This window comes from Pogonomyrmex barbatus, unplaced genomic scaffold, assembly GCF_055798465.1.
Source record: "Pogonomyrmex barbatus isolate J1 unplaced genomic scaffold, ASM5579846v1 scaffold15, whole genome shotgun sequence".
NCBI lineage: Eukaryota > Metazoa > Arthropoda > Insecta > Hymenoptera > Formicidae > Pogonomyrmex > Pogonomyrmex barbatus.
In genome coordinates, this window is record NW_028297111.1 from 3,575,433 (window position 1) to 3,600,752 (window position 25,320).

General features: G+C 35.8%; 2 protein-coding genes across 17 annotated transcripts in view; one reads left to right on the top strand and one right to left on the bottom strand.

Annotated features, from left to right (window-relative positions):
- Positions 1-25,320, top strand: part of LOC105429948 (uncharacterized) — a 191,295-nt gene that overhangs the window by 32,716 nt on the left and 133,259 nt on the right. For all 14 annotated transcript variants that reach the window (XR_016138501.1, XR_016138500.1, XR_016138502.1 and 11 more), the window contains exons 5-10: positions 17,910-18,008; positions 18,178-18,276; positions 18,343-18,441; positions 18,513-18,611; positions 18,695-18,793; positions 18,866-18,964. Coding sequence is in view for 11 of the 14 variants with exons in the window: in XM_089073466.1 (XP_088929592.1) it covers positions 17,910-18,008; positions 18,178-18,276; positions 18,343-18,441; positions 18,513-18,611; positions 18,695-18,793; positions 18,866-18,964 (594 nt within the window). In the remaining 3 variants the exon portion in view is untranslated. The remainder of the gene's footprint in view (positions 1-17,909; positions 18,009-18,177; positions 18,277-18,342; positions 18,442-18,512; positions 18,612-18,694; positions 18,794-18,865; positions 18,965-25,320) is intronic.
- The window catches only part of LOC148937254 (uncharacterized), a 204,789-nt gene that overhangs the window by 25,790 nt on the left and 153,679 nt on the right, over positions 1-25,320 (bottom strand). The gene's annotated exons all lie outside the window — the stretch shown is intronic.

Sequence of the window (25,320 nt, forward strand, 5' to 3'; positions counted from 1 at the left end):
CCAGCTTTGATGCGTATTGTTATGTTCTGATTGTCCGTTTTTGGGTCAATACGTTTAAGTATTTTACCCTGAGATTGGACCGGTTTGTGATTTAATCAATCCCGAATAAATAACGAATTTTATAGATTTTGTATCGCGGATCTTTCCTATTAATTCGATTGTAATTTGGATAATTTATTTCAAAATCAATTTTATTTAATTTATATTTAGGAATTTGTTTGATTATTTTAATTTCAGGTTGTCTTTCTAATTCTTTAAGTATTAGGAATAATGGAAAGGAATCTTTGAAATTATCATTTGATTAAATTGAAATCTTAATCTTTTAATTTGAACTCTGCGTTCTCTTCTTTTGGGATGAATGCTTCTATAAATTACTTATTTATTATTATTATTATTAAACTCTAAATTCAAATTATTTAGTTACAAAATCGTTGGCTGAGACTAACGGTACGCTACGCTTTTATCAGTGACCGAATTTGGATTTAGAATTATTTTCTTGATTTTAATTAAGAAATATTTAAGAAAGAAGAATAAGATTTCTGTTTTTCTATTGTTTTAATTTAAAATTATCTTAATTTAGGAAGCCTTTAATTTAAATAGATTTAAATTCTCCTAAGAGAATTATTACAAACAGCAATTCATTATATTTTTAAGAATTCAATCCTAAGGTTTACTATAACGATGATAATGACAATAATCACGTCCAAGTTTTAACTAACTTTTAACAACAACTACACGAGAATAAAAACTCTAACTGGAACGGGAACGAAAACAAAACTATTAAAAACTATAAAAACTCTAGCGCTTTCTCTGCACGCATATTTATAAATGGAAATGGTCAAAATCCTCTGCGCGAGCTTCTCATTACTTCCGAACGCATAATTAAAAGGGGGAAGGTTTTTTTTCAGAGGTGTCATCCGAATCCTCGTTGGTAACGCCCAGGCGTAGTCTGGTACCAATAGGAATTCATATATAAAAATAAACGCAAGGTTGACAAATCGGAGTACACTTTGGAAATATAATTTGCAAATTAAATGTTGGCTTATTTTCATCATTTATAAAATTTTCATTATACGTGTGAATGTTTTTTTGACCTTCCTAAGAATCAACAATTAGCAAAAATTAATTGTTGCCCATTGTTGTTGTAAGGTTTTAATATTGTTTTTAAATACTATTCATATATTATAAATATGAAGTGAGTTTACCTGACTTTGAGCAGACAACAACATTTTTAACAATTCATCGACTTCTACTTTAACACGTACTCCAAATATATCTCCCGGTTCGTGTAAACATACAAATATTTTATCTAATCATTTTCCTGATTTGATTAAAAAATATTGAGCAGTGTACGAATGTGTTATTTTATTCAAATCGCCTATAGAAAGTCTGACTATTTTTTTCACCTGTATGTGTGTATGTTCTTGAAATATTAACTGGATATTCGCAACCGGTTTGATCAGTATTAATAATAAAATCGGAATTGTAGTCTATTGAAATTGACTGTATTAAAGTTTAAAACTGTATCGCAGAATTCATAATTTCATCCGATGATTTAATTTCCTTTTTGGATAAATATCGCGACGGTTCGAAATTCTATAATTGCTAATAAAGTCAGACAACCATCTTGACGATGCTATAAAACGAAAGGCACATTCATTTTTCTCTTCCACATGGTGGAATTAAGTTGCAGTAGCCATAGCCCACTGCTGTAATTATCGCCTTGTTACTAATTGTTTCTGATTTCGTGCTTCGAAAATCGATCATAAACATTTCTTTTTACAATGTCCATTTTATCTATAAATGTGCCACCTATTAAAGTTTTTTTCTTGAAACGTGCAATGTCAATTTATTATTATAGTTAGATATGGTGTAAATGTTGTTTAACTCTTTCTTGTAAATATTTAAAGCTCCAATTTGAATGTTGATTTGCATAATGATTTTTAATTTAACATCGAAAGGCTCTATCAGACTTTACTTTACAAGACTTTTCATGTGGCACATATTCTTTGTCAATCATTGACGATGTGGTTTGCTCCATTTCTAGTTCCTTCACGTCTGCTTCAGTTTCGTCACGCAAAAAATATTCGGTTTCTTCGACAATACATTTCCCCAACATTTTTACAAAATTTTCGAACAATTTTCCAGCAATCTCTTTAGCAGATTTTGTAAATTGTCCAGGTGGATAAATAAGATCAAATTGTAACAACATGTATGTGAAAAAAATTCAATATTTTTACGTTATATTTTCTGTGATGTTTATAAAAAAATAAATAAAATATTAACCTTTAAAATATGCAATGACATCGGTTAAATCTTCTTTTGAAATATCACATTTTGCCAATATTTGTATCTGTTTCATCAAGAATGGATTTACTTTTCCATTTTTATTATTAGTATAAAATAAAGAGAATAAACGAACGACTTCTGCACTGATTTATATTCGTGAAAATGCGTGAGAATACTGATCAGGAATGCTAACATATTTTTCAATTCGTGATCTGTGGATATACTAAAGGTGACAGATATTTGCTGAAGAATGTTTTGTAATATACTACCTGACCAAAATACAATATAATTTGCTTGGTCAAAGTTGGCAAATAAACGCGAATTTTTTACGTTAATTATGTTTTTATTTCAATTTTCACCTACAACATTGTGTTACAATGTTCAAATTTTATAATAAATAAAAAGAAATAAATAAACATTAATATATGTATAAAAATTGTCGTTATTTTTTAATATATATAATAATAATGTATAATTATTAATATTTTATTACAAATAATAACAAAAATTAATTTTATCGACAAAATATAATCGTTATTAAAAGAAAAAGTTGTCACTACGAGGTCTCGAACTCTCCTCGCTACAGAAAAAAAAAAGATTGCACGCGCGAGCTTTAGACTGTGCAGCCACGACGCTTCACGTTTTGTGATAGCTATTCATAATACTTATCGCACAGCTAGCCGAATGCCTAACTTTGTATGCAAATTTCTCCGAAATTAAAGCCCATGCACTCAAACTCTTTTACAAACTCTTTTTTATACTCTCAACTTCCTCTTTCGAATGAACTATAGCTCATTCAATTTTGTATTTCGCAATTCTTGTCATCTTCTTCTGAGAAAATAATTTTATACACATTCTTATTTATTACACAATTATAATTTTTATATAATACATAAAATTATATACGACTATATATAACGATTTTCGTTTCTCTTCATGCATTGTTAATGTCTGTTTCTTTTTAATTCATTCGCTATACTACATTAGCAATAATGAATGATAATCAAAAGATGCTGAACCATCGCACGGCGCATACTGCGCGAAAGAGTACGATAATATTTCTATTTCCTTCTCATACGCGTTGCGAGCGCGAGATAATAGAATAGTACTTTTATTCTATTCTCCCATAATAGTTGAGACGTCGAGCATATGTACATCTCGTTTTTGTGTACGTGCCTCATTATGCAAGGGAGAAATACGATTCCACACGAAACACGATATCCTATTTCGACGAATATAAAAGTTTTGCAGCTTTGTATGTACAAAATGATATAGTTCCGCACTTTGGAGAACATTTTTTAGAGAATACTGAGCTTGTAAAATAACAATCCAAAGCCTAATAAAAAAGATCTGACATGTAAGGCATGAAGGAATGGACCAATCAGAGTTCTTCATTCTCATTCTGTCGAAGTGAGAAATGATTATGCATACTGTTGATGCATAGATCTTTTTTGTTAGGCTTTTGATTGTAATTTTAAAAGCTCAGTATTGTTCTTTAAAGTAATTCAAACTGCGGAACTATATCATTTTGTCCATACGAGACTGTGAAACTTATATACGAAGGTAGTCTGAAAAGTTTTGAGCCTTAACATGAAGATGACGTTACTCGTCAAAACTATTCTAGTACTACAATAGTATATGCTTTGAAAGACTTTTGTGAAAATTTCAGCCATTTTGGACGCTCAGTTGTTGTTTGACAGTCGTTTGTGTCAGTCGATGTCAGTGTTTTTGTAAAAATGGAAAAAATTGAATATCGTGCCGTGATTAAATTCTTACATTTGAAAGCCAATACGCCTGCGCAAATGAAAATCGAGTTGGACGCTGTTTACGGAGACTCTGTCCCATCATTTGCCATCGTAAAAAGATGGGTAGCTGAATTTAAACGTGGTCGTACCAGCTTGACTGATGATGAGCGTTCGGGACGGCCAAAAACTGCGACCGCTGATAACAAAAATGTTCATTAAATAGTACTGGACGACCGTCGAATCCAGGTTAAAGAAATAGTAGAGGCTATGGGCATATCGAAAGAACACGTTTGTCATATATTACTGAAGAATTGCGCAAATTATCCGCGCGTTGGGTGCCGCGCTTTCTCACTTTGAACCAAAAACGAATTCGAATGAACATTTCCAAGGCCCTGTTAAAGTGGTTCAAGCGAAACGAGTCAGATTTTTTGCGTCGATTCATAACTGTAGATGAAACTTGGATCCATCACTACACTCCAGAGACAAAAGAACAGTCAAAACAGTGGACTGCAAAGGATGAACCTGCTTCGAAAAAGATAAAGACGGTTCTATCAGCTGGGAAAGTAATGGCGACTGTTTTTTGGCATAGTCACGGAATTGTGTGTATCGACTATCTTGAAAAAGATAAAACAATAACGAGAGCGTATTATGCATCATTAAATTGAAGACAGAAATTGCAAAAAACGGCCGCATTTGAAGAAGAAGGAAGTGCTGTTCCATCAAACAACGCACCTGCTCACACTTCGGCGGTCGCCATGGCCAAAATTCACGAACTGCATTTCGAATTGATTGATCACTCACCGTATTCACCAGATCTGGCCCCCAGCGACATTTTTCTGTTTCCTAAGCTTAAAGTTTGGCTTGGAGGACAGAGATTTTCATCGAACGAGGAGGTCATCGCATACGTAAACGCCTATTTTGCGGAGCAAGACGCCAACTACTATTTGGAGGGGTTAAAGAGGTTAGAGTATCGATGGGAAAAGTGTATCGACTTAAAAGGAGATTATGTTGAAAAATAAAACTATATTTGAGCGAAAAAATATTTGTTTCTATGTTAGGCTCAAAACTTTTCGGTCTATCCTCGTATATATACATTTCATATAAAATTTTGGTTAACTTATTAATTGTTTAAATAATACAGATATAATAACAATTATATAACGCATCTGATATATTTCATAATCTTTAGAAAGCTAATCTTTCTTTACATATTATCAAGATTTAAGGTTAATTATTATGTATAATTGCAATATGTAAAATTCGGAAGAGTTAGGAGAATACGAATATCCTGCGTATTGCAGTAGACTACACATATTACTTGATATAAAATAAAAAATGCTATTAAACGCAGTGATAAGAATAGTACATTGAATATTATCAATTTCAAAACGGTCAATCGGGACGGTGGTCAATCAGGACAGTGGTCAATCGGGACGGTGGTCAATCGGGAAAGTGGTCAATCGGGATGGTGGTCAATTGCAACGTGGTCAATATCAACGTAGTCAATCACAACGTGGCCAATCGCAACATGGTCAATTGGGACTGTGATCAATATTAACATGGTCAAACGGAATGCTCCCGTTACTGCATACTGTCTGAGATTCAAGCTAAATACTTGTACCAAACAAAACCGACAAGTTGGGCTTCTGACAGTGGACGATTGGACAAATCTATGGTAGCTCTATGGTAGCTCTGATACGAGTAGCCCAATCTAATGAATTTGCCAATGAAATCGTAGATCTTCAATCAGGCCGAGGAGTGTCGAGCAGGAGCAAACTCATCATGAATCCTTTCTTGAATAAGGCGGGAATTTTGCGTATTGGAGGCAGACTACGACATGCCGATATGGAACCATGGGAGTGACCTCCAGTAGTGCTACCTGCTAAGCATCCCTTTACTTTAATTATTTAATTATTCAAGATACTCATCTGAATCAAATGCACCTCGGATATCAAGGATTTCTCGCTTATTTGCGATATAAATATTGGCGATATATATATTGGCTTCTATTAGGACGCCAAGCAGTTCGGCGAATGTTGTGAAAGTGTATCGCTTGTTTTCATGAACGCCCAAACAATCAAACTCAATTGATGAGAAATCTACCAGAAGAGTAACGCCAGTAACGCCAAATCGAGTGTTTATTAAATGTGTTAATTATTCCGGCGTGGATTATGCTGAACCATTTCTTATAAAGCTTTTGCGCAACAAAACCGGAAAGGCTTATTTGTGTATCTTCGTATGCTTCGCAACCAAGGCCACCCATTTAGAAATAGTGATTTGACTATCACATTTATCGACGTCCTAAAACGATTTATTGTTAGGAGAGGTCGTTGCGCCAAATTGTTTTCCGATAATGGCACTAACTTCATAAGAGCGAACAACGAACTTAAGGTGCTCTTCAACGTAATAAAGGAGGCAGCATTGAAGGATTCCTAGCAATCGATACAATGGCAATTCATACCTGCGCATTCGCCACACATGGGCGGGCTCTGGGAAGCGGCTGTAAAATTTGCAAAGACTTATCTGAAACGAGTCATTGGTAATAGTTAATATTCGAAGTAACTGTTAATATTCGAAGAACTCGGAATGATATTTGTGTAAATTAAAGCAGTACTGAACTCCCGGCCGTTGTGCCTTGTATCCACTCATGACTACGAAGTACTCACATCGGGACATTTTATTATCGGCAAGCTTTGACCTGGTTCCCAGAGCTCGATCTGAGTGACGTTCCCTGATTAACACGATTTCAATTGTTGTCACATAGCTTCTGGAAACATTGATCGAGCGAGTATCTCACACAGCTTCAGAACCGATACAAGTGGCAAAAACTCTATTATAATAATATTAAGATCGATGCATTGGTGGTGCTCTTAAAGGACAACGATTTGCCATCTTTGAAATGGCACATGGCCCGAATAATCGAAACTCATGCTGGAAGCGATGGCTATGTGCGTGTCGTTAATATAAAAACTCCAACAAACGTAACCAAACACGCAATAAATAAGATTTGTGTGCTTCCTATCGAATTTACATAATTATTTGTGCTCACGCTCGACGATCGGGGTTGAAAGACTCAATCTTTCAAAGCCGGCAGGATGTCCACGTGCGGGCATCGCGTACTAAATTACCTATATCATAACGATAAACGATTGGCATAGATGGCGCGCATTAACGAAAAGAGCCCCCTCTAAAAAGGAATAGGAGAAGCAGTATGTCTTACGCAAACAGTGAACGAGCATTTTTGTACATTGGATATGAGAAAATAAAGAAGGAAAATTCAGCATCAAGAGTTTTCATTCAACAAAGATGTTTATAAAATTTATTTTATGGCACTTATTAATGTGTAAAATCTATAAAAGATTATTAATTTGTAATTTTTTTATAAGTGGAAATGCCTTTTGTTTATGAAATTAGTTGGTAGCACACCATGATCCTCTTCTCCATCTCTCACAAATCCATTCTTCTTTTCCTTTTCAGTAGATTACATTCATTCTATATATCGGATAAATTTCTATCTCTACAATGATCGGTAGAACTGTATGACTAACAAACTTATGTCCATAAAAATTATGTTGCATTAATATCTAATGAGTTATTTTAAGAAAATAAAATTGTATTCTCATTCTCTCCTCTATATTATCTGAAAAAATATAATTCGCTTCCATTGCGATAAGGAAATTTTTAAATTGTAAACTTTGTGCATACTGAGAGAGACAGAAAATTAATAATGGACGAAACTCTTACTCTCGAGGAAAAAACCTTGAATCCTTGAAGAAAATACTTCTTCTCCTTGAAGGCATGAATTTGGCAATAAAAGTCCAAATTATGCAATATTTTATTTCAAAGAAAAAGCTGATTATATTCCATTATCATAAAGGGAAGGGAAATGTTTTAGCAGAAGCACGTTCAAATGATTTTTAACACGTTGGCTCCAGAGCCATATTTTGGTGTTCTTTCCGTTCAGCCGGCGCTGAGAGTTGAGCGCGAGCTGGGTCATATGGAACATAAACAAAATATGACGGGCTCGATGCGACTATTCTATTCCAAATTTCCAATTTTTTTCCAAAATTCGGCCATTATATTAACATAGGAAATAAAAACACAAAAATAAATAAACGTAACGTAAATTTACGTCATAACGTTTTGATACGCGTGAAAAAAACCAAATTTATATTTAAACTGCTTTAGTAAACTACATTGAAAAAGTGTAAATATGTCGTTTTTATATAAATTACTGATTTTATTTGATAAATTTGATAGTATCGATTCACGGGCCGACACTTAAACGAAAATCGCAAGGTTGATCCCTAGGGGCCGACGCCGGCCAAACAGAAAAATCAGTATCAGCCCCTAGGGGCCGACGCTGATCAAACGGAAAGATCAATATCAGCCTCTAGGGACTGACGCCGGAGCCAATGTGTTAAAAACATTGCAAAAGCAAGGTCTTTGCCGAGCGAAGATGATAAATGGCTTACATTCGAGAACCACTTGAATAAGGAACAACTTCCCTTCATCGTGTAGGCGTCCTTCACAATTTATTCGGTTATGACGCGAACTTTGTCACCACGGAAATAACTATGACGTTCGAAGGCAGAATCGATGTGCTGCCAATAACAAATAAAAAATACATTTCGTTTACTGAACACGTTTAAAATACCACCGAGAAATCAGATTCGCAAAATTGCGTACAAGTACAGTTCATCGATTCGTAGAAATTTTTAAGTACCAGTCTTGATAAATTGGCATCATTTCTAACGAAAGAGAAATTAAAAATGTTACGTTCCGAATTTCCAACATTATCAAAGATTTTGATTCGTAAAGGTGTCTTTCCCTATAAATATGTAGATCGCGCAGATAAACACCTACCACCGCGCGAATCATTCTATAGCTTGTTGACCGGTGACACGGTGTCGGAGAACAATTACGCGCATGAACGTCTAGCAGCGGTTGTCTCTTAAAACCCTAAATGAATATAGCGATCTGTATTTAAAAACCGATCTCTTGTTATTGGTCGACATTTTCGAAAATTTCCGCAAAAGTTGCATCGAAAGTTACAGTCTTGACCCCGTGCATTACTACACATTGCCAGATTTCACATGAGACGCCATGCTGAAACATACGCGCGTAAAATTTGAATTGCTCACCAACATCGATATGGTTATGTTTCGAGCGCGGTATACGCGGTGACCTTAGTCAATGTTCCGGCAAATATGCACATGCCAATAACAAGTATATGCGTTCATACAATCAAAACTGTCGTCATATTTGATGTACTACGATGTGAACAATCTGTACGTATGAGCGATGTGTCAACCGCTACCCTATGCCGAATTTCGATGAGTTTGAAAACATATTGCAAACCTTGATATATTGCAAACCTTGACGCGAGCGCGATCGCTCCAGATTCCTCTACGGATATTCTCGAGGTCGATTTCAAGTATCCGCATTATATGACCGATAATCTATCTTTCTGTCCGATGCATGATAAATCACCCGACACACGGCAAGATAAACTTTTCGCGACTTTATATGATAAGAAGCGATACGTCATCCATTATCGCAACCTGCAGCAATGTACACGCCACGGTCTTCATATCGCAAAGATACATTGCGTACTACAATTTGTTCAATCCGCCTAGTTCCGCGATTACATCAAACTCAATACACAGCTTAGAACGTGCGCGAAAAACAAGTTCGAGAAAAATTTGTATAAATTGATAAACAATGCGATATTCGGTAAAACAATAGAAAATGTTCGGAATCATATAGATGTAAAATTGATAACGAAATGGGACGGACGGTATGGTGCGAAGGCAATGATCGCGAAACCAAATTTCATAGCCGCAGCATCTTTGCGGAAAATTTAATCACCGTCGAACTGCGTAAACTCGAAGTGAAATTCAACAAACCGATTTATGAGTATGTATGGTATGTACTTGACATATTGAAAATCTGCTTGTACGAATTTTACCACGAGTACATGTCACTACTGTATCGTGACAAATGCAAGATCATATACACGGACAGTCTCATATACCATCGAGTGCGATGATGTGTACGAGATGATGAATATATCGCAATATCGCTAGATTTGATACGAGCAATTATCCGCCGAACAACGCGTACGGGATGTCTCTCGTGATTAAAAAAGTACCCGGCCTAATGGAGAACGAAAATAACAATGCGATAATGACGTAATTCGTCAGACTTAGAGCGAAGATGTACGCAGTAAGGGTAGATGGTAAAGGATATTAAAAAAGGCGAAAGGTGTAAAGAGTAACGTCGTAACGCGACAATAACGTTCGACGATTACACGCGGTGCTTGAATGAAGAGATCGAAATGACTCGTCGTCAATCATGTATAAGATCCAAGATACACCAAGTGTCCAATACATACGGTGTCCGAATCAAAAATTGCTCTGAATTCATACGATGACAAACGATACATCAGATACCGGATTCGACGGAAACGTTACTATGGGGACGTTGGCGGATACCATTGTAATATACATGTATATATAATGTATTGTGATGTAATGTGTTGTGCGCCGCTCCTGAGGACGATCTCGCAAACGACTTAGCGAGAGATTAGGCGCCAGGCACGAGCACTTTCCACTCGCTCAAAACGAAAAGATCGCAAAATTTATTTTATTCAAGTTAATCCAGATTCGCGGACGCTAATTACGATCCGGTTATAAATGATAGAAGGAGGAGTACGGGCGCGAGAGAGAAAGAATGAATAAAAAGAAATTATGCAACAAGAATTAAGGATATTAACAATGCAAATAGCTTTAATTTCGGCCTGAATAATTACACTTACTTATCTCAATCATTCTTTCAAGATGGTAACATTTCAAAGTATCTCGCATCGACAAAGAGTCACACAGAGAAATGTTTAAACTAAGCAAAATATAACAGCGGTGAGATATCTCACTCAGAAAGACGCAATAAAGATATTTTGGAAACAATAGTGCTTTCGCCTGACCGTGATCGAACTCACATAAAACACATTACATGGTTACCGAATAATTTAATACGGCAACACAGACGACACATTTTATCTCATTTTTACGGCACAATTTTACGCGCGGCAACCAACATGAATTAGGCGCGTACGAAATTTATTTAGACTTCCGAAAATGACGAGGAAGAAAGAAAACATTATAAGAAACTCAATAATGCTATCGCAAGGAACAACGCGTGGCCGGTCTGCCGAATGGTATGACGGCAACGACACAAGAATTTCTGCGGTCGCGGGGGAATATCTTCCCTTCAAAATTTCGCGTGCCAGCCCTCGCGCGATCCCGACAATTTATTGGCGAAATTGACGACTTTACAAATTGCTATTCAGTCACTTCACCAAATGGCAACACTCTTTCGGTCCTCCGGTCAGTTCCTTCGTTTTCTCTTTTAGGTAGCTGGCTTCTGCATCTACACTTGGTCACTACGAAAACGAAGGTGAGAATCCTTCCGGTTCCTTGCGATACGATCATGGTCGTCATCCCTCTCTTGACATCGATTAGCACCGCGGTGCGATGAGCCGATAAATCTTTTTTTCGCTCGCGGTTCCCAGATGGCCTGCGCCTTCTTCAACCCCGCGGGAGATTCAAAGCGATCTCTTATTCTTGACTGGACTTCTGACCCTATAGGATTCTCTCTCGACTAACCGATCCTTCCGGTGAGAGATGGGTATCTTCTCCGGCTCCATTTTGTCTCTCCTTCAATTCCTCAGTCAGCCTTACTCGATTCAGGACATCTCCTCGCACCTCGCGAGGAGGCACCTACGTTGTAATCGTCCCTCCGACCCCGATGTCGTGGTCGGCATCACATTACTTCAGGCAACGGGAACTTTGCATATAGAAAAATCAGCAATTATTTAGGATGATCCAACCTGTTTAATGTTCGCATCCGGTGGCGGAATCCTCTTCTAACCCGGTCGCAGCTGATCGGGAGGCATGGGTCACATATCAATCCTGCGATCGTCAATCTCACCAATTTAGTATAATAAAGTAAAAAATCAGAACAGAAAACGATAATAACGAGAAACAAAGAGAAGGTTCACACATACAAAGGTCGTTCGATAAATTTCAGGTAAATTTTTGCGAGATAGCGTCACAATGAACTATGTAGTATATGGCCAGGAAGTAACACTATTCAAACTGCCTCATACCAAGTTTCAGCCAAAAGTGACGCTTAGTTTATATGTGGCAGACGTTGGAAGTGAGCATGGCAGCAGTTGTCGTAAAAATGGAGAAAAATGAATTCCGTGCAGTGATTAAACATTTTTATTTAAAGAAGTGGACGACTGCGTAGATTAAAGCCGAATTGGACGAAGTTCACGGAGACTCTGCACCAGTGTTGAAGACCATTTATTTTTGGATTAATGAATTCAAAAAAGATGGGACAAACAACCAAAGATGAAGTGCGTCTTGGATGTCCAGTTGAAGTTACTACGCCAGAAATGATTGAAAAAATCCATCGTATCGTCATGGAAGATCGCAGAATGAAGGTGCGTGACATAGCTGAGATTGTAGGCATCTCAGTAAATAGGGTGCATAATATCCTGCACAATGAATTAGAAATGAAAAAGCTTTGTGCACGGTGTCGCGATTGCTGACCATCGATCAAAAACGCATGCGAAAAGACATTTTGCAGCAATGTTTGTCGATGCTTAAGCGCAATCCACAAGACTTTTAGCAATTCGTGACCGTAGACGAGACTTGGATCCATTATTATACATCCGAGTCAAAACAGCAATCGAAGCAGTGGACCGCGCCTGGTGAGTACGCTGAAGAAGGTGAAGACTTGTCGGCTGGAGGATAATGGCCACTTTTGGGATTCCCAAGGAATTATCTTCATTGACAGAAGAGTCCAACAGTCACAGGAGCATATTATTTTACATTCCTGAATCGTTTTGTATGAAAAGCTGCAAACGAAACGGCCGAGATTGACGTGCAAAAAAGTCATCTTTCACTATGCTCCGGCTCACACCTCCACAGTCGCAATGGCAAAATTGCATGAATTAAGATTCGAATTACTGTCCCATTCATCCTATTCTTCCGACTTTGTGACTTCTTTCTATTTCCAAACCTCAAGATCTGGCTCGGGGGAAAGAAATTTTCGTCCGATGAGGTCGCTGCTGTGGATATATATTTTGAAGACCTCGAGACTTCCTACTTTTCAGGGATCAAAGGGAAGGGATCAAAAAATTGGAACATTGCTGGACTAAGTGTGTAAATCTCCAAGGAGAATATGTCGAAAAGTGAAAAAGAATTTTCCGGAAAATAGATGATTTTATTTGACCTTGCTTTTTTACCTGATTTATCGAATGACCCTCGTATATACGCGGGTAGTCTGAAAAGTTTTGAGCCTTAACATAAAGATGACGTTACTCGTCAAAACCATTCTATTACTACAATAGTATATGCTTTGAAAGACTTGAAAATTTCAGCCATTTTGGACGCTCAGTTGTTGTTTGACAGTCGTTTGTGTCAGTCGATGTCAGTGTTTTTGTAAAAATGGAAGAAATTGAATATCGTGCCGTGATTAAATTCTTACATTTGAAAAGCAATACGCCTGCGCAAATGAAAATCGAATTGGACGCTGTTTACGGAGACTCTGCCCCATCATTTACCACTGTAAAAAGATGGGCAGCTGAATTTAAACGTGGTCGTACCAACTTGGTTGATGATGAGCGTTCGGAACGGCCAAAAACTGCGACAACCGCTGATAACATCGAAAATGTTGACCAAATGATACTGGACGACTGTCGAATCAAGGTAAAGAGATAGCAGAAGCTATGGGCATATCGAAAGCATATCGAAAGAACGCGTTTGTCATATATTGACTGAAGAATTGGATATGCGCAAGCTATCCGCGCGTTGGGTGCCGCGCTTGTTCACTTTGGACCAAAAACGAATTCGAATGAACATTTCCAAGGCCCTGTTGAAGCGGTTCAAGCGAAACGAGTCAGATTTTTTGCGTCGATTCATAACTGTAGATGAAACTTGGATTCACTACTACACTCCAAAGACAAAAGAACAGTCAGAACAGTGGACTGCAAAGGGTGAACCTGCTCCGAAAAAGGTGAAGACGGTTCCATCAGCTGGAAAGGTAATGGCGACTGTTTTTTGGGATAGTCACGGAATTGTGTGTATTGACTATCTTGAAAAAGGTAAAACAACGGGAGCGTATTACGCATTATTACTTGATAAGTTGAAAGCAGAAATTGCAAAAAAATGACCGCATTTGAAGAAGGTAGGAAGTGCTGTTCTATCAAACAACGCACCTGCTCACACTTCGGCGGTCACTATGACCAAAATTCACGAACTGCACTTCGAATTGATTGACCCACCGTATTCACCAGATTTGGTCTCCAGCGACTTTTTCCTGTTTCCTAAGCTTAAAGTTTCGCTTGGAGGACAGAGATTTTCATCGAACGAAGAGGTCATCGCATACGTAAATGCCTATTTTGCGGAGGAAGACGCCAACTACTATTTGGAGGGGTTAAAGAGGTTAGAGTATCGATGGGAAAAGTGTATCGACTTAAAAGGAAATTATGTTGAAAAATAAAACTATATTTGACCGAAAAAAATACTTGTTTCTATGTTAGGCTCAAAACTTTTCAGACTACCCTCGTAGATGGCTCGCGTCACCCCTTCGCTTGCGTTCTCTCCCCTCAAATAGATGGACACAGGACTCAAAACTCTTAGAATAGGAGCAAATACTCCTTGTGACGAACGACCACGTCATTATATATATATTTACTATATTTACTATACTTATATATATATATATATATATATATATATATATATATATATATATATATATGATATAAGTAAATATATTAAGTGTACAAAAAGTTCTGAGCTTTAGATTTCATACAACCGAAATAACAATTTAAATTTTATATCTTCCCGCCCTTTTGCGGTTTTAAAGCGTTGACATTTGGCCTTCTAAAATGCCATACGGTTTGGCGTTTGATGCACAGAATCTCAAAAATCAGTAGTGTTCACGATGGCAATAACAAAAGAACACATTCGATTTTCCATTTACTTCGCGTTTCATCTGAAGAAAAATGCTGCTGAAGCCACTGCAATAATTTGTGCTGCATATGGAGAGAACGCTGTAAGTCATACTACATGTAAAAGATGGTATCAAAAATTTCACCAAGGAGATTTCAGTCTTAAAGATGAACCGCGTGCTGGACGCCCTTAAAAGATGAAATTGGACGAATTGCAAGCACTGCTGGATATAAACTTTGCACAAACTGAAAAGGAGCTTGCAGAACAGCTTGGCGTTACGCAGCAAACCATTTCCGTACGTTTACATACGATGGGAAAGGTTCAGAAGGAAGGCAGATAGGTTCCGCATTGTCCGAAGACAACAAAAATCATCGGCGCGACACTGCACTCACTTTGCTTTCAAAGTTCCGGAAAAAAGATTTTCTGCACAAAATCATTACAGGTGATGAAAAGTGGATTCTTTATGATAACCCTAAACGTGGAAAATCATGGGTTGACCCTGGACAACCCATTGTCGATTGTTCGACATCGACGCCAAAGCCGAATATCCATGCCAAGAAGGTTTTGCTCTGTATCTGGTGGGATTGGAAAGGTGTGTTGTATTACGAGTTGTTACAACCGGGTGAAACAATCACGGCAGACTGCTACCAACAATAATTGACCAATTTGATCGATGCATTAGAAGAAAATAGGCCATTTACTGGCCAAGGACATCCTAAAAAGTGATCTTGCTTCATGACAATGAATGCTCGACCACATGTTGCGAAAGCGACTCAGGATCATATCTTTGCGTTAGGCTGGGAACTTCTTCCGCATGCGGCGTATAGCCCAGATATGGCGCCTTCCGATTACTACCTATTCCGGTCGCTGCAGCATCATTTGGCTGATACACATTTCGTGAGATTTGAAGAGATACGAAAATGCATTGATGACTTTATCGAAGCCGGCTGAGCTTCTATCGTCAAGGAATTCGCAAGCTACCCGAAAGATGGCAAAAGGTCGTTGATGCAAACGGGGAATATTTCGCTGATTAATATTTTTTTGTTTGTTTTTGAATAAAGATTGAATTTTACAAAAAAAGCTCAGAACTTTTTTGTACATCTAATATATTTTCAAATTTTCATAAATAATTTTTGGATAAAAATTTACTTTAAACTAAATTTGCTTATATTTTATTGCATATAAGTTATTTCTATATTATATATATTAAATTTATTAAGGGTAATCATTTTATAGTAAAGAATTGTGTCGTCTTTTAATGTCTGTCAATAGTTAATTTTATTTATACCTTAGTTTTATTTGCAGAAGCTTTTATAGTTTTCCATTTTTTTTATGTAGCATCGATATACAGTTGTACAAAATTTATCATCATATAATCATGTGTTATAATATAATCATGTGGTAAAAAAGGAAAAAAATATATATATATATATACTGTTAATATATATATATATATAATTTAATAGTAAATTATAATATAATAGTAAATTTGTTGTGATATCATTTATTTTGTTGTGTTAAGCATTTTATTAACAGTATATATATATATATATATATATATATATATATATACTGTTAATAAAATGCTTAACACAACAAGATAAATGATATCACAACAAATTTACTTTTTGTAAAAAAGTAAAACAAGTGTATGCGCAGTGTGTATGTAAAAAGTATATATCTTTACACCAAAAATTCAAATATTATATTACAAAATTACGTCATCTTCTGATGTTCAAATAATATATAATATTCACCTGTAATAATATGTATTATTTGTATAAAAGATTTGATATCAAAAAGTGGCACCAAGTTATAGTTATAGTTACATTATCTCGAAAGTTCAATATACAACTGCTTTTAAAAAATAAAATCCATGTGATATGTATCTTTATATTCCTATTAAAGCTTCTTATTCTAACTCAAATGACAGTAATTCTAATTCTTTTTAAAAAATAATGATATCATGAAATTGCATCACTTAATTTAATTCAAATAATATGTATCCAATCTAAGTGATATATTTCTTAAATAACATCATGTATATCATTTGTATAAAAGATTTGATATCAATAATTGGCACCAAGTTATATAAATTATTATATTTCAAAGTTTCGAAAAATAAGACCTAATAATTATATCTATAAAAGATTTGATGTTTCATATAACAATAACGTTTCATTAAACGTATTAAATACTGAACATATGTTTATCTTTCGAAAATGATTCCGAAGAGGATACATAAAAATAAAGTTGAAATATTTTGAAATTATTAATTTGATTGTAAATCGATATTTTACAATTGCAAGCATTAACACTTAAATATAAAATATTAAATTTAATAATTATATATATTATTATTGTAAAATAATAATTTCTTATAAATGTGTTGCTTAATCATTCCTTTACAATTAAATGCACAATGCAATTCTGTAAAATTTTACAATAAGAAAAGGAAATTGGAAACGTTGGAAAAAGTTCTAGTCTTATTTTTATTTCTACTTGTTATCTATTAACCTTATTCGCATATTCGATACATAAAGCATGCGTGAAATTTTTAATGCTAATTTCTCGCAAAAATTTGATTATATTATGTCACTTGTCCATGAATTAGTGGAAAATAAATATTAAAACGTACTTAAAGTTAAGTGAAATTACTTGGACTCTTGTAAGTATTCATTTTTTAAAGCATGCATAATAAGCGTGTTGAAAATAGTATAGTACTCAAAATAGTATATGGTCTTTTTTGCTTTTTTGCATTAGTAAGTCTGATATCTCGTGCTATTTCTTTCAATATGAAACAAGAAATTGTATTGAGTGAAACATATTAAGTGTTTTTTTATTTTAGCGCCTGGTACATATAGCCCTGAAAAAGTAAACTTAAATAAAGGGCCTCAATATAGTTTAAGTGGTAAAGGATCAGCTGAGAAACCTGCTGATACACCAGGTAAGTTAATAATTACATTAATAATTACATTATAAAGGCATAAGATATTCCAATGCAAATTCATGGAAAAATAAGTTGCAAAATATAATGTTAAACAAAAAAGATTTGGAAACAAGCCATTTTGTATATAGCAATAAATATCATAAAGTAAGCAGTATTTGATTTTCAGCACCTGGAACGTATAGTCTTGAAAAAATTAAATTGGATACTACGCCACAATACAGTTTCGGAATTAAACCTTTTTCAGAGAAACTCAATAATACGCCAGGTAATAAATATATGTTATTATTAATGATGCTGAATCATTATTTATTTATTCGTATATTGTTTGAAGCACCTGGAACATATAGTCCAGAAAAAGTAAATTTGGACAAAGGACCGCAGTACAGTTTGACCGGTAAAGGGTCTGCCAAAAAGATTGCAGATACGCCAGGTGTATAAAAATTATAAAAATTGTCAAAGTAATATTTTTGAATGGATATAACATTATAATATGATTTTCAGCACCTGGAACATATTCTCCGGAAAAAGTAAGATTGAATAATACACCGCAATACAGTTTCGGAATTAAACATACTCCGAATAAGCCTAATGATACTCCTGGTAATTAAAATCTGTTTGAATAATATAAACATTTTTATTTATTTTATATCACATTATACTGCATGTGTTTATTTTTACTTTAGCGCCTGGAACTTATAGTCCGGAAAAAATAAATTTAGATAAAGGACCACAATACAGTTTGACTGGTAAAGAGTCAATCAAGAAATCTGCTGATACACCTGGTAAAAACACAACATGTATAAAATGTATCAAAATATTTTATAGTAAGAATTACAGAAACGCATGATTTTTAGCACCTGACATGTACTCGCCTGAGAAAGTGAACTTGACCAGCACACCGCAATATAGTTTTGGACTTAAACTTACTCCAGATAAATATAATAATACGCCAGGTATTAAAATCAAATCAGGATTATAGAGGATAATCGATTGCTTTGAATTATTCTGTATAATTTTATTATATAGGATCCTATTATCTTCTTTTACTCTTTTACTTTTTTCCTCCATCATCTTTTTTATATAATATATCCCATTTTATATAATATGTCTCATTCTTTTCGAATGTCTTATAAATATATCGAATATTCGAAAAGAATGGGACCCCCTATGATCTTCAAAAGTATGCATTTTCAGGGAAAATGACCCGAATAAAAATTGTAGGAGTTAAGAACTATCTTTTGGTAGTCTTAAACTTGAACTTGACCTTGAGGATCATTTGAAGGTCAATATTAAACTTTAAAATTGGAAATCTTTTTATGACTCCGGATTTAAAAAGAGAAATTTTACGTTCAGATATATTGTCATGTCAATGGTCAAGATAATTCTCAAAGACTATTTGGAGGTCAAATTAATGACGGTCATATGAATATGTAATGAAAGGCGATATCGAGAAAAATGAAAGTTGTAGGGATCATGAAAGACTATCTTTGATGATTTATTTGACTTTGAACTTGAGGTCAATTTGGATACAGATTCAGCCACTTAAGATAAGATTGGTCGCAGACCCGACTAGCTAAGGCAAAATCGGTTGCAGAGGGAGCTATCCGGGCAGCTCAGGCAGTATGTTACAAAAGTAACTCATATTAAATGTTCAAATTGTTGTCCTTGAATTGCCTGGCAATATGCTAATTTGATAAAAACCACATTCCTGTAAAGGACCCCGCACAAAATTATGAATTTTTGGTTCTCTGAGAAATTGGCTGAAATTTTAGTATGTTATAGTTCTTGACTTACTGATCAAAAGTTTCCTTAGGCACAAAGCTTAAAAATGGCTATTTTTTGCTACATCCGTTTGAAATATTGTATTTTATTAATTTTTGTAAGGTTCCAAATCGATTTTTTTATAATGAATCAAGAGATTTTAGATAATAATATGCGATTTACCTACACATTTGAAAAAGATTTATGTGCATATGTATATATATATATATATATATATATATATATTTGTCTGTGCATGTGTGTATTTGTGAGAGGGCTAAATGGTATGCTACTATTTAATTCCAAAAGCACATGTTTTAAAATGTTAGGGTAACAACAGGTAATCCATATTAATTTCCATCCACTTATTCAGTCACTTTTATAAGATTTATCTCACAAACTATCCTTTATCACAAATCATCTAAATCTTGAGACTTGGTGATAAGTCTTACTTTTCAAATATTCTCCCAAAAAAGTAGTCAAGTGAATTCAAGTCCGGAGATCGACGTGGCTACTCAATGTGACTGTCATGTAGAGACAATTTTATCTTTAAATATAATAATAAATATTAACATTGTATGATGAGAGTCACTATAAGAGAAGAAGTATTGATTTATTGATTGATTTCTCGTTGATATCAGAAGATAGCTATTGTCAACGAAATCAAATAACACGTCTGAGAAAGAACCTTCCCTCTTTAAAAACATATTCTCAAAAAAGAAATAATGAGAAGCTCGCGAGGAGAGTTCCCACTATTTCTGCTTATAAATAAGCGTGCGGAAAAAGCTTCGTAGCATTTTGCATTCAGCCAATTTAGTTATTAAGCTCTTAATTATTAAGTTTTATCAGTTATTAAGCTATTAAACTATTAAGCTTTGTTTAATTTTGCTTTGGGTTTTAGCTTTAGCCTATCTCAGCTCACGAAAAGTTCACTGTCATTTTGATTTAATACTAATTGTTAAGCAATACGAGAGTAGTCTGAAAAGTTTTGAGCCTAACATAGAAACAAGTATTTTTTCGGTCAAATATAGTTTTATTTTTCAACATAATCTCCTTTTAAGTCGATACATTTTTCCCATCGATATTCTAACCTCTTTAACCCCTCCAAATAGTAGTTGCGTCTTACTCCGCAAAATAGGCGTTTACGTATGCGATGATCTCCTCGATAAAAATCTCTGTCCTCCAAGCGAAACTTTAAGCTTAGGAAACAGGAAAAAGTCGCTGGAGGCCAAATCTGGTGAATACAGTGGGTGGTCAACCAATTCGAAGTGCAGTTCGTAAATTTTGGCTATGGTGACCGCCGAAGTGTGAGCAGGTGCGTTGTCTTGATGGAAAAGTACTTCCTTCTTTTTCAAATGCGGTCGTTTTTTTGCAATTTCTGCCTTCAATTTATCAAGTAATGATGCGTAATACGTTCCCGTTATTGTTTTCCTTTTTCAAGATAGTCGATACACACAATTCCGTGACTATTCCAAAAAACAGTCGCCACACATCGCCTTCCCAGCTGATAGCCGTCTTCATCTTTTTCGGAGCAGGTTTGCATGGAGCACCCTTTGCAGTCCACTGTTTTGACTGTTCTTTTGTCTCTGGAGTGTAGTGGTGGATCCAAGTTTCATCTACAGTTATGAATCAACGTAAAAAATCTGACTCGTTTCACTTGAACCACTCCAACAGGGCCTTGGAAATGTTCATTCGAATTCGTTTTTGGTTCAAAGTGAGCAAGTGTAACACTCAACGCGCGGATAACTTGCGTATATCCAATTCTTCAGTCAATATATGACAAACGCGTTCTTTTGATATGTCCACAGCCTCTGCTATCTCTCTAATCTTGATTCGACGATCGTCCAGTACCATTTAGTGAACATTTTCGATGTTATCAGCGATGGTCGCAGTTTTTGGCCGTTCCGAACGCTCATCATCAGTCAAGTTGGTACGACCACGTTTAAATTCAGCTGCCCATCTTTTTACGGTGACAAATAATGGGGCAGAGTCCCTGTAAACAGCGTCTAACTCGATTTTAATTTGCGCAGGCGTATTGCCTTTCAAATATAAGAATTTAATCACGGCACGATATTCAATTTTTTCCATTTTTACAAAAACACTGACATCGACTGACACAAACGACTGTCAAACAACAATTGAGCGTCCAAAATGGCTGAAATTTTCAAGTCTTTCAAAGCATATACTATTGTAGTACTAGAATGGTTTTGACGAATAACATCTTTATGTTAAGGCTCAAAACTTTTCAGACTACCCGCGTATATACGAGGGTCATTCGATAAGTCAGGTAAAAAAGCAAGGTCAAGTAAAATCATCTATTTTCCGGAAAATTCTTTTTCACTTTTCAACATAGTCTCCTTGGAGTTTTACACTTAGTCCAGCGATGTTCCAATTCTTTGATCCCTTCGGAAAAGTAGGAAGTCTCGAGGTCTTCAAAATATATATCCACAGCAGCGATGACATCCTCATCGGACAAAAATTTCTTTCCCCCGAGTCAGATCTTGAGGTTTGGAAATAGAAAGAAGTCACAAAGTCGGAAGAATAAGATGGATGGAGCAGCAATTCGAATCTTAATTCATGCAATTTTGCCATTGCGATTATGGAGGTGTGAGCCAGAGCATAGTGAAAGATGACTTTTTTGCACGTCAATCTCGGCCGTTTCGTTTGCAGCTTTTCATATAAAACGATTCAAAAATGTAAAATAATATGCTCCTGTGACTGTTGGACTCTTCTGTCAATGAAGATAATTCCTTGGGAATCCCAAAAGTGGCCATTATCCTCCAGCCGACAAGTCTTCACCTTCTTCAGCGTACTCACCAGACGCGGTCCACTGCTTCGATTGCTGTTTTGACTCGGATGTATAATAATGGATCCAAGTCTCGTCTACGGTCACGAATTGCTAAAAGTCTTGTGGATTGCGCTTAAGCATCGACAAACATTGCTGCAAAATGTCTTTTCGCATGCGTTTTTGATCGATGGTCAATCGCGACACCCATCATGCACAAAGCTTTTTCATTTCTAATTCTTTGTGCAGGATATTATGCACCCTATCTATTGAGATGCCTACAATCTCAGCTATGTCACGCACCTTCATTCGGCGATCTTCCATGACGATACGATGAATTTTTCAATCATTTCTGGCGTAATAACTTCAACTGGACATCCAAGGCGCGCTTCATCTTTAGTTGATGTCCAGTCTCTTTTGAATTCATTAATCCAAAAATAAACGGGCTTCAACGCTGGTGCAGTGTCCGCTGGTGGTCCGCTCGTTTTTGGTCCCCAAGTAATAATGAGAAGATCGTTTCTTGTCAACGCGCCGTTGTTTATGGACTATTGATTTATTGATTTAAGAGATTCGTGAGAGACAGTTTTGAAAAGTGACGCGCGAGCGGATTGTATCACGAGCAGTGTAATTAATTGTGCTTATTAAAGTTTGTTCTTTATAAACGGCCTCTATTTATTTACGTGTGTCGCGAGAGAGAGTGTTGTGTGACCGCCGCGAAAGTGCGACATTATTAACGATTTCATTCATTAATTGTTTCTTAACAATTATTTATTAATAATCTCATTCTGTGACTGTCACTAATTTGACTTCCAAATGGCCTCTAGGGATCAATTTGAACACATCGCAATCTGAACGTATTTGAATGATTGAATGACGTATCTAAATATAAAATTTTCCTTTTTCAAATACGGGGTCAAAAAAGGGCATTTCTATTTAAAAATTTAATGTTGATCTTCAGACGACCTTTAAGATTAAGTTCAAGATCAAGTTTAGAGCTATCAAAAGAGAGACTTTCGTGACCCCTATAACTTTTATTTGGGTCATTTTTCTCGCTACTGTCCTTCACTACAAATTTCGTAACGAAATACATATTCTATATATGCTATTGCAATCCTATTGCTCGTGTCCGGGCGTAGTGATCTCTCTCATATACCTGTAGTGCGCACGATAATTATACACAGATATATGGGACTTACGGTTTAGCGTCGATTTCGAGCAGCAAATTTTTGGTAGAGAAACGTTCATGACAAAGTTACTTTCGTGGTTTGCTATTGCCTTCCAAGAGGAGACGAGCGTAAATATTTTGATTCTGCCGAGAATCGAACCCGAAATCTCTGGTAATAGATCAGTGCACTGTCTATTGTGCCACGCTCGCTCTCACATATTCTATGACTGACACTAACTTGACTTCCAAATGGCTCCTAGGAATCGCTTTGATTATTAACATGATAACATATCTGAATGTAGAATTTCTCGCCCTTTTCAAATCTGGGGTCAAAGGGAGTTTCCATTTAAAAATTCAATATTGATCTTCAGATAATCTTCAAGGTCAAATTCAAGGTGAAGTTTGAGTCTACCAAGAGATAGTCTTTCATAATCCCTACAACTTTTATTCGGGTCATTTTCTCTGACAGTGCGTACTTTTGGAGCTCATAGGAGAGTTCTTTTTAAATATCCTGTGTGTGTGTGTGTGTGTGTGTGTGTGTGTGTGTGTGTGTGTGTGTGTGTGTGTGTGTGTGTGGTGTGTAGGATATTCCCAAAATTCGCAGGAGTACAATACGTGAAATACAGTACGTGATACATTAGGCTAAAAGAATCAACTTTTTCCTTTAGCATAATTGCATGCAACAAGTAGTTATTGCAGGCGAGTTGGTTAAAGTTGACGAATAAGCGTTTTCAACTATGTGACGCTCGGGGCAGGCGCGCGCTCCTCGCCCCCTTGTATCTAATTGTCGGCTAGTATTTATAAATAGCATAGACTCTTCATGATTACTCACGTAATTAATAAGTATTCGTTAAATTCAGTATTTTTTTATTGTCATATGCGATTGCGCAGTAATTAAAATAATAGAATGCTCAGTTTGTACATCATATTATTTACATTTATTTTTATTTCCAGATAATGTTACGAAATCAGATAATTCTTTTATTGAACTATTATGTAAAGAATGAAAACAATATTTATTTTGTTAACTTTTATCATATTTTAAACAATGTAGTACGTAAAATCGTCAAAGATTAGGTATCAGGCCACTGGCCACTCCGGCCACTTCGGCCTGAAGAACGCGCGCCGGCCCTGATCGCTACGTATATACGCGCACTCATTCGTCATTTTTAATCTGATTCACTGTAAAAACTATTCGTCGCACGCAATTTTGATAAAGGAAAAAGTTGTTTCTTTTAGCATAGAGAATCACGTAGTGTACTCCAAATGCGGGAGTTTTGGGGCACCCTGTTTATACATATATGTATATATACAGGGTAATTTGAAATAACCTTTTATCCTTTAAATGTCGTATTCCAGACTTCATTCTCAGATTTTTTCTTTCCCAAAATTTTGTCTGGGCCTAGTTTGTGAACTAAACAAATAGTTGTCGTCACGGATCAGATACGAAAAGTAGGCAGGGGCGGCGCAATTCACTAGTAGGCGCTTAGGCGGGGTGCTTATTGTGATCAAATGATTAACCGATCAACCGGTTACAAGTACACGCATACACATTAACATGCTTTTGAGAAGAAAAAAATCGCCATGAAATTAAGGTA